Source organism: Watersipora subatra, chromosome 4 (genome assembly GCF_963576615.1).
Source record: "Watersipora subatra chromosome 4, tzWatSuba1.1, whole genome shotgun sequence".
Classification (NCBI taxonomy): domain Eukaryota; kingdom Metazoa; phylum Bryozoa; class Gymnolaemata; order Cheilostomatida; family Watersiporidae; genus Watersipora; species Watersipora subatra.
This window is the reverse complement of record NC_088711.1, coordinates 6,294,025-6,305,211: the sequence shown is the minus strand read 5'-3', so window position 1 is coordinate 6,305,211 and position 11,187 is coordinate 6,294,025. Positions and strand designations below refer to the sequence as shown.

General features: G+C 36.0%; 1 protein-coding gene across 3 annotated transcripts in view; it reads right to left on the bottom strand.

The window, feature by feature from the left end:
- Nucleotides 1–3: 3 nt before the first annotated feature.
- The window catches only part of LOC137392837 (lysophospholipid acyltransferase 2-like), a 28,421-nt gene continuing 17,237 nt past the window's right edge, over nucleotides 4–11,187 (bottom strand). For all 3 annotated transcript variants that reach the window (XM_068079173.1, XM_068079170.1, XM_068079171.1), the window contains exons 9-13: nucleotides 10,497–10,595; nucleotides 10,189–10,292; nucleotides 8,199–8,396; nucleotides 7,415–7,563; nucleotides 4–242 (exon numbers count right to left, since the gene is read on the bottom strand). In XM_068079173.1, coding sequence (XP_067935274.1) covers nucleotides 128–242; nucleotides 7,415–7,563; nucleotides 8,199–8,396; nucleotides 10,189–10,292; nucleotides 10,497–10,595 — 665 coding nt within the window. In that variant the 3' untranslated portion in view covers nucleotides 4–127. The remainder of the gene's footprint in view (nucleotides 243–7,414; nucleotides 7,564–8,198; nucleotides 8,397–10,188; nucleotides 10,293–10,496; nucleotides 10,596–11,187) is intronic.

Sequence of the window (11,187 nt, the reverse complement as noted above, 5' to 3'; positions counted from 1 at the left end):
ATCTTCCATTATTAATTTTATTCTCCGAACCTTTTGAGCAAATCAAAAATTTACAAAATATAATTGTGGAGAGTAAAAAATTGCTGCAAAGATTAAGACAACAAAATGTAAGCGTTCAGCATGATTGTTATTTATGAAAGCCATTCGAATGAGTCGATTTCCTCGTTGCAATTGCGCTTGGTCTTGAAGGCATACCCAATGCGCCAGCGGCAACCACTAGATGAGGCCAGAAATAGAACGATCTGTAAGCAAATTAACGAATGAAACATTAACACCAAAATAAAGTACAAAAGGTAAAATATTCGCAACATGGTTAGACAGTGATCTATGAAACCAGCCTAAAACCAAGTTTAGAAAATGCAAAGCGAATAGACGAGTACGTTTTCATTGGACTATTTCTAATGAATGCCAAGAAGCTAGCAGTTTCATTAATACGTTATAACCTCATCTATTACCATATATCTCGAGGCAGAATCAACAATGACTACAAATTTAATGAATACCAATCTGTGGTAATGTTACAACGAACATGCCTAACATGAATGATTCTTCAGAATCACCTCATCAACTTCACATTTGGAGTAACACCTCTTTTTACAAGAGAAGGCAATAAAGCACAAATATGGGTGTAGTGAGAAATGTCATGAAGCGACCACTCCAAGCTAACTGAAAGAGGACATGAAATACGTCACATAAAATAATTGTGAAAGCACTTTGTTTATTCAAGTTCTGCATGCTTATTCATAATACATTATAGTAATTAAACAGTAGTCTAAAAATGATACATGAATGAATGCATTATTCAGAAAATCGTTTTGTGCATTACTAAACGCAATACATGTATTATCATCCAAAACACAAGACACAAATGTGCTCAGTATAAGATGTGCGACATTGCTACGCGTAATGGTCAGTTTGACAGTTTTAGTATGGTTGTACTCAGTGAGCAAAACTGCTGTATTATCGTATCTACACTTGCAGATGCAAGAGAAATACAGGATACAACCACTCTTATTACCAAGCGCACTGCTACTTGCCACCACGTTATAGGCACAGAGAACCTTTTGGAAGTTGCAGTATGCCCATGAAGGTGTCAGGCTGGTCGCAAGAACAAAAGCTGGCTAAGCGCCACCCAAAAGACCTTTGTTATGTCCGCTTAACAGTTTTTAAAGCATTGATTGAATTACATGGCTTGAAATATGCAAATAAAAATGTACATAGTATGATCATACATGCACAAATTAGCACCATCAACAAACATGAATTGAAGTGCTTAGATTAAGACGTGTGTGGTCATACAAAACAGGACTTTTTAGCATTATGGTGTACATATTCAAAATTGGGAGAAACTAAAATTAAAAAAAATTTTCTGATAGGTCTATACCTATACGAGGTCTGATCAAAAGTTCCTGGAATGGTGCTGTGTACACTTGCATATATGTACAATGAGAAATTCTATTGCAGTGTATGTCAGCAAACATCTCGTGGGAATTGTGACAAAAGTCCAGGATATGACAAAAGGTTCTCAGGTGAGCCAATGTTACATCAAGGTCAACTGATTGCTTTAGGTTATTTTTAATAAATACTTTATTGAAACAGCATACTTGCATTAAATTTTGTGTGAAATTATGGAAACTGGTAGTTGGACACTTAAAATGTTAAACACTGCTTTTGAAGATAGTGCACTAAAGGGAATACAGGTATATGAGTGACACAAGAGTTTTCATGAAGTTAGAGACAGCACTGAAGATGACGCACGGTTGGGCAGACCAGCAACAGCTTGTTCAACGACTGACAATGTGAAGTCACTAGTCAATGCAGATCATCACCTAACTATCAGAGAAATATCTGGAGAGACCGGACTTGGTTTTAGAACTTTTCAAACTGTCGATTTGAACGAGAAGAGTCTGTGCAAAGTTTGTGCCATAACCCACCTTTGCACTCACTCGCACTGCGTTTTTGTGGAGCAGTATTGCACTAAAAACAACATGTCCATGCTGCCTCATCACTACCACATATCTCTATTATACTCGTCATATCTACCAAATCTGACTTCCTGTGACTTCTGGCTATTTCCAACGTTGAAGCTTACTATGCAAGGGACGAGATTTGACAGTGTAGAACTGATTCAATATGCAAAAACAAGAGAGCTAAACAGCATCGACGTCAATGGCTTTCAGCACTGCATGGCATCACAGCAAAAGTGCTGTGACAAATGTATTGATATCTAAGGGAGAACTTTGGAAAGGTTTAATAAGATAAGTAAGATTAGTCAAAGCAACGCCCTATAAGCATAGCTCTGTTCCTGGAACTTTTGGATCAGAGCTCGGACATTCCCTATATAAAACTTGTAAATACTGGATAAGTGAAAGAAGCATAATAATGCTGTAAATGTGACGTTTAGTTTTCTGCCAAAGGAGTTATTTCATACACCACTGGAGTTATTTCATACACCACTGAGTTATTTCATAACCACTGGGTTATTTCATACACCACTGCAGTTATTTCATTCACCACAGGTGTCAAACACATGGCCGGCGGGCCACATGTGGCCCGCCACCTCATTTTATGTGGCCCGCGAGGGCTTAATCACTCATTCGCACGAGACTCATTCTCCCATATTTATAACGTTGCCAGGTACACACCAACGCGAGTTATCTTGCCTCTGAAATTTATCTATTCCTTGTGTTGTTATTTTTACATTACTTAAGAATAATTTTGATTAGTCAGAAATAAAATTTCTGGCTAATCAAACAAACGTACATATATGCCTCAATGATCTCTCTGGCAAAAGTTATAACTAAATTACTACGCCCATTGCGACATCTAACTGAACCGAAAATCATCGCCGTCACTTTAAAATTTATCGTTCACGATCAATTTTTTTCAACTCCAGAAGTAAATATGCAGATTCAGAAGGGGTAAGACAGTGAAAGACTGCATAAATCAAATTGAAACATTATTATTAATGTTTCAAAGTTTTTACTAACTTTTAATTTGGTCAATTTGAATCGTTACACTCGAATAAAAATGCACTTTTTAGGCTGGCAACCGTAGTCAGACAAAAGTTATCATTCAATCTCGACAGGATCATATTCATTCTTAGAGCGGCCCCTGAAATCTGAAAAGTCAAGAACAGAGTTACTGAACATATTGTTATTGTTTGAAACATGTTTATGACAGTTTATTTGAGTTATATTGGAATGTAGATTTGCTATGCTTTGAAGATAATACTCGCGAGGAAAAATTCGAAATTATAGTTTCGTGATTTTCATGTTCATGACTAACTACATGTACATGTATAAATAATATTCATAACTTTGTATTGTATGTAATAAATTGCTAATTTTAGTCAAACACTGTATATTTTGTAATTTCTTTGGTGCAAGTCTAACTTTGTTTCAGCAAATAACAAATAATTTTTTGATTTTTTGCTGCTTACATATTGATTTTGCGTTGCTGCTGTTGCAATTATTTAGTGTTTGCAGATTTAACGTGTGTATGCAAACAAATTCATGTTCTTAGCAGCTCACAATTTTTGATTTTACTGAAAGTATGCCCATGTTGATGGGTATTGTGTAACTTTTCTGATTTTTTTCAAAAACAAGCGTTCTGCATGTTTTGCTGTGCAACTGTTCTGTTTGCAACTTTAAGTAATAAAGTCAAAGTTATTTAATATCAAAGACTGGTTTAAGTTATTTTACATTCGATAACATTTCATTACAATTATAAGTTACATCTGGCCCTTTGAGGACAGCCATTATGCTGATGTGGCCCTCGGTGAAAATGAGTTTGACACCCCTGTCATACACCAAAGGAGTTATTTCATACACCACTGGGTTATTTCATACACTACTGAGTTATTTCATACACCACTGAGTTATTTCATACACCACTGGGTTATTTCATACACCAAATGAGTTATTTCATATACCACTGAGTTATTTCATACACCACTGGGTTATTTCATACACCGCTGAGTTATTTCATACACCACTGGGTTATTTCATTAACCACTTGGTTATTTCATACACCAAATGAGTTATTTCATACACCACTGGAGTTATTTCATACACCACTGGAGTTATTTCATACACCACTGAGTTATTTCATACACCACTGGGTTATTTCATACACCACTTGGTTATTTCATACACCACTGGGTTATTTCATACACCACTGAGTTATTTCATACACCACTGAGTTATTGCATACACCACTGGCGTTATTTCATACACCAAATGAGTTATTTCATACACCACTGGGTTATTTCATACACCACTGGGTTATTTCATACACCGCTGAGTTATTTCATACACCACTGAGTTATTTCATACACCACTGGGTTATTTCATACACCACTGGAGTTATTTCATACACCACTGAGTTATTTCATACACCACTGGAGTTATTTCATACACCACTGAGTTATTTCATACACCACTGGGTTATTTCATACACCACTGGAGTTATTTCATACACCACTGGAGTTATTTCATACACCACTGAGTTATTTCATACACCACTGGGTTATTTCATACACCACTTGGTTATTTCATACACCACTGGGTTATTTCATACACCACTGAGTTATTTCATACACCACTGAGTTATTTCATACACCACTGGGTTATTTCATACACCAAATGAGTTATTTCATACACCACTGGGTTATTTCATACACCACTGGGTTATTTCATACACCGCTGAGTTATTTCATACACCACTGGGTTATTTCATTAACCACTTGGTTATTTCATACACCACTGGAGTTATTTCATACACCACTGAGTTATTTCATACACCACTGGGTTATTTCATACACCACTTGGTTATTTCATACACCACTGGGTTATTTCATACACCACTGAGTTATTTCATACACCACTGAGTTATTTCATACACCACTGGGTTATTTCATACACCACTGAGTTATTTCATACACCACTGAGTTATTTCATACACCACTGGCGTTATTTCATACACCAAATGAGTTATTTCATACACCACTGGGTTATTTCAAACACCACTGGGTTATTTCATACACCGCTGAGTTATTTCATACACCACTGAGTTATTTCATACACCACTGGGTTATTTCATACACCACTGGAGTTATTTCATACACCACTGAGTTATTTCATACACCACTGGAGTTATTTCATACACCACTGAGTTATTTCACACACCACTGGGTTATTTCATACACCACTGGAGTTATTTCATACACCAAATGAGTTATTTCATACACCACTGGGTTATTTCATACACCACTGGGTTATTTCATACACCGCTGAGTTATTTCATACACCACTGAGTTATTTCATACACCACTGGGTTATTTCATACACCACTGAGTTATTTCATACACCACTGGAGTTATTTCATACACCACTGAGTTATTTCATACAGCACTGGGTTATTTCATACACCACTGGGTTATTTCATACACCACTGGAGTTATTTCATACAGCACTGGGTTATTTCATTCACCACTGGGTTATTTCATACACCACTGGGTTATTTCATACACCACTGAGTTATTTTATGCACCACTGGGTTATTTCATACACCACTGGAGTTATTTCATACACCACTGGAGTTATGCGTATTACATGAAACAATTGTATAGCCAAGAAGTCTTGATACAGCAACACATTGAGTCAAAAGACGCCCACAGCCTAATCTCAAACTGATAAGAGTGGCTTATTATTAGAGTTTCTACTTTCAGAAGATCTACTTTTAGAGTTATTCTAACAGAGTTAATGAGTGCATAATCTAGACCTTATAAGAATGATCTGTGATACAACCATGTAATGGTAAGGTATTTTGTTGCAGGCTCTCATTTTAGACAAATACAATACTCGTAATAGCACTATCATTAAATTCCTTACACAATAGCAAGAGAAGTAATATTAGAAAAGCATTACATAAATCTATAAGTTTACAGTTTTACTTGAATTTGGAAAAGCTTCGATTATTTTTAGTGTTACACTTAATGCTAATTTGGCAACTCTTATTTGATAGACCAGAATACGGAAGAAGTTTTACAATTAATTCATAATAACGCAACTTTTGAAAGAGACCAGAGTTGAAGGTGATGCGGCTACGTCAAAGTATACCCATTTAGTAAACATTGTTACGAGACAGCCAACTTTATTTTAAAATAAAAATAATCTCCCCATAAAATCTTTACTATAATAAGACGCGTGTCTGTCCAAAGCCATGCAAAGAGCGTTAGGAAAAAGATTGCACCGTAAGGGAATCGAACCCAGATATTCAGATTCCTACCCAAGTGCTACCACTTGCCACCCAATCACCTTTCCACATCTAAAAATATTTGTACACATAGTGATTACTCATGACGATTTCCCACGGCACAAGAGACTGCCAGTGTATTAGTACATGTATAATAATTCAGTAGACTTGCTCATGTGAAAAACAAAGGTGAGTAACTGTCGTTATGGATATGTATTCCATTGTCAACTTGGCTAACTATCTTGCTACATGTAGGTACTGAATAACTCCTTGCTATACATTATCAACTATCACTCTCTTTCACTTGAAGTGTTTGCAGAACTTGGTTTGGGATAGCCTAATATTCATCTTAATAACAAATCTTACACTGAATCCAATTATGCAATTTTACAGTTGCCTATTCAGTGCTTCATACTGTAAAACAATAAAAAAACGGGCTGGTGTCATGTTTAATTTAGCTAAAATTTAGATGTTTTGCATGCGCTGCTCTTATAAGATGTGAAAACTAATACTTTACTGTTGTTTGAATGATTGCAATAGCAGTATAACATTGTACAGATCGATAGACCATATAATATAATAGATATATAATATATCTATATATTATATATCTATATTATATAGACATATAATAGAAGTAATTCCGCAGCGACATAAGTGAAAGATTCTTCTGTGGTGTTAATTCTTGAGAAGTCTATTTAATCAGTGAAATCAAAATTTTAACAAACTAACAGTTTTCACTTTACAGTTTGTGCCAGCTTGCAATGTTTTAATATACATGTATGCAGGCATTTGTATGAATTAAAATACCTATAATAAAATTCAATTAAGCAGAAATTGAATTGAAAACTAAAATTTCAAACACTTAATCATCAGCAAACAACAAATTATAAACAGCCTGGCAAATGATGACTGCTATTGTAAATCTACAACAATAAATATCTGTTAGCAACAGCGTATTCTCATACGAGCTTGGTAATGGCCTAGCTTAGCAATAGCATTTAGCATAGCAATCATCTCAAGGTTAAGAACTTGGGTTACATATGAGCTCTGACTGTATGGAAATGTCCCAGTGAATATTCCTTGAAACGATTATAAATGCAATCAAGGATCTCTTTAAAGCATGGACACGCAGTAAATAATTATTAACACAAACCTTTGTAGCGTGTAAATGAGGTGCCATTCACGTAATTCAAAGGCACAGCTGTTGAAAGATATCAAAATTACTGTTGCGAACCATGTGATGACATCATATAGCCGGTGACTAAAAGGTGTTTGAAATAGTGGACGCACTGTTCTTCGCAACTGAAAAGATGGAAACAGAATAAAAGCTGTAGCAGACACACAATGCGCTTATCCAGCGCGTCATCGTTAAAATGGTAAATTAATTGTTCATTGTTTTACTACATACAGTTTCCACGAGTCCTGGTTAACTATACTCGTTGATGTACACCTGTTAGGTCAAGTCAACAAGTGTCTGTTAGGATAATACAGAACTGGGAAGCTATTTTTACAGATTTATGTGGGTATAGCAGAGTTGGAAAGTTAATATTATAGATATCTGTGACCAATGCACAGAGTTGGAAAGTCAATATTACAGATATCTGTGAACAAAGCACACAGATGTGAGATTTATGTTATATGTAGAGGCCTGTTAGAACATTTCTAAACCCACCCAATGACCAGAAACAGTATTGCATCCATTGAACCTGTAATTGATAAGAAACAATATAAACTAACACATTGTCCCATTAATATAACCCAAAAGGGTATAACAAATTGTTATAATAGACAAAATGAAAATGTAGTCTTTGAAGAGGGAATGAACATGTACACATATAATTGTTTAATTCAACACCGATAAGGGCAACTCAGGGTAACAGCATTTCATACGAGAAGAGAACTAAATGAAGACCACCACTATGTGAAAGTAACCTCACCTTACGCCCCAATACAATGCCCAAACCGAGGGGCATAAACATGATCAAATAGCCAGGATAGAAGCCATGCCATGTAGCAGAAAGAATGAAGACTATGAGGATACCATATCGTCGAACCCTCTCGTATATGCAAAAATGGAGCCAGCGGGCTGTGAACACATTCCAATTGTCTGAGAACATCTTCAAACTTGTGGCAAACTAAAACATATGATGACGTCTGAGCTCGCTGTATTACGACTTACCTTATCAAGATATACATGTAGTATTGATTACCTAATCATGATATACTATCACCGTATATAGGCAGCAAATTTAGTGATTTATACTTTGGTTACAGCTGTCGAAGGTGTGACAGCAGCCGTCTGCTCAGTTGGGTAAAATAGCTACAACACAAACTCTAATTTTAGTACTGAATATTAATCATGTGGCAATCATGAGCAAAGCAGGTGTGTCGGTTGATGTTATGATTCGCGTTTTGATCATGACAGCTACGAAGCCCACATGTACAGTTAGGTTGGCTAACTGAAAGAGTTCATGCAACTGCCTATACGTTACTAATTCATTATTGATTGTATAAGATAACTGAATCCTAGTCAAAAGATGGGGTGCTTTCTTGCCAAATTTCGTTTCAAGAAATTCACATCATCAAAAGTAATTATACAACCCTGAATACGTGTACAACCTTGAATACGTGTACAACCCTGAATACGTGTACAACCTTGAATACGTGTACAACCTTGAATACGTGTACAACCCTGAATACATGTACAACCTTGAATATGTGTACAACCTTGAATACGTGTACAACCCTGAATACATGTACAACCTTGAATATGTGTACAACCTTGAATACATGTACAGCCTTGAATACATGTACAACCTTGAATATGTGTACAACCTTGAATACATGTACAGCCTTGAATACATGTACAACCTTGAATACGTGTACAACCGTGAATGCATGTACAACCTTGAATACGTGTACAACCTTGAATACGTGTACAACCGTGAATGCATGTACAACCTTGAATACGTGTACAACCTTGAATATGTGTACAACCTTGAATACGTGTACAACCCTGAATACATGTACAACCTTGAATATGTGTACAACCTTGAATACATGTACAACCCTGAATACGTGTACAACCTTGAATACGTGTACAACCTTGAATACGTGTACAACCCTGAATACATGTACAACCTTGAATATGTGTACAACCTTGAATACGTGTACAACCCTGAATACATGTACAACCCTGAATACATGTACAACCTTGAATATGTGTACAACCTTGAATACATGTACAACCCTGAATACATGTACAACCTTGAATATGTGTACAACCTTGAATACATGTACAGCCTTGAATACATGTACAACCTTGAATACGTGTACAACCTTGAATATGTGTACAACCTTGAATACGTGTACAACCTTGAATACGTGTACAACCTTGAATACATGTACAACTGAAAGTAAAATGAACATTAAGAAGTGGCATAGCATATTTCTTGAAGGATGCACTGCATGATTACTTCTCCGGCAGCACTCCATCTATTCTAAAACACCTATATTAATACTTTAATAGTAACATATTAATATTGCGCGTGCATGTGTGAAAGTTCCACATTTTTTAACCGATTTTATCCCAACTTCACACTCATCTGCTCCATGCCTTTTGCCAAGTCACTAAAATATTCAGTTTCTAAACTTCACCTGGTCCCTGTGAACCAGCCTCTTAACCCCACCTGCAGGGTGTCTGATCGAAGATGAAAGATATCCTGACATTGCTGGCTTCCTGCTAGTTAAGATTAATTCCAAGTAAACACTGTAGTGTTTAGCAAATGCTAACAAAACTGTTTTAATGAATATGTGAAGAACAACATTTGTCATGATCTGTAGAGTCCCAGAAATGCAGGCTTGCCTTTATATAGAGCAAGTTGGTGAAGAAACACGAGAACAGAGAGGAGAATAAGTAAGTCTAACCTCAATCCTCCAAGGATTAACTGTAAATATTGTGTTGCCCCATTCCTTCTCACCAACCTCCATAGGATCATATCCCATTCCACATAGGAGACAGATAGCTTCAGCTGTAATTTACCAGCACAGTGCTGTTCATCAAATAACATGTTAAATTTTGGGGCAAAAGGTAGTGACTATAAACCTTTTACCTAAAAGGAATATGAGTAGAGCATTCAAGGAAGTTATGTGAAGTAGCAAATCAAATGTGACTCTATTATCCAAGTGCTTGTTTGTGTACATGTATGAAGAGTGGTATTCCAAAATACACTTACATGAAAGCCAGCAAAAATAATATTTGCACCTTGCAATCAGCATGGTGAGCCAGAGAACCATGTGCTTGTAAAGCAATGGTGAGCTTATCACATGAGGAGCTAAAACAGAATAGTAACTGTGGGTTAGTTGACAGATGCACGAATCGAGAGTACAAACGGAGAGTACAAATAGAGAGTATAAATAACAACACGTGGCCTTCAATATAAAGGCTTCGAGTGTACCACATGTGTATCAATTTATCAAGCATTCACTGTAGGATAACTCTTCAAAGGAGAATGTCTTAGAAAATATTTTAGTTTTGGGCGTTTGCTTGTATTTAAAAACATGACTGTGCTACGTGATAGTTGCTTGCCAAGATAACCAGTTTTACAATATGAAGATGTGTATTCAACTGAAGCAAAAATAATCATTACATGACAGTGCAGTGTCAATCAGTCAAGCAAGAACTGTACATGTTTTAATCAATCAAGATCAAGAAGGAACAATATTTAATGCCATAATTACTGGTTTTCTTATTATACAATAACAATGTCTATGCTACACCATAAACATATGGAAGATAACTCCCAACTACAATGACAAAGGGTCAACCTTCAAAATATGGAAACACAATGCTTGCAGTATGACAACTCCAATTTAAGCTTATGATCATGTTGATAGTAGCCAAATCTCATTTAAGAATATCTTCTG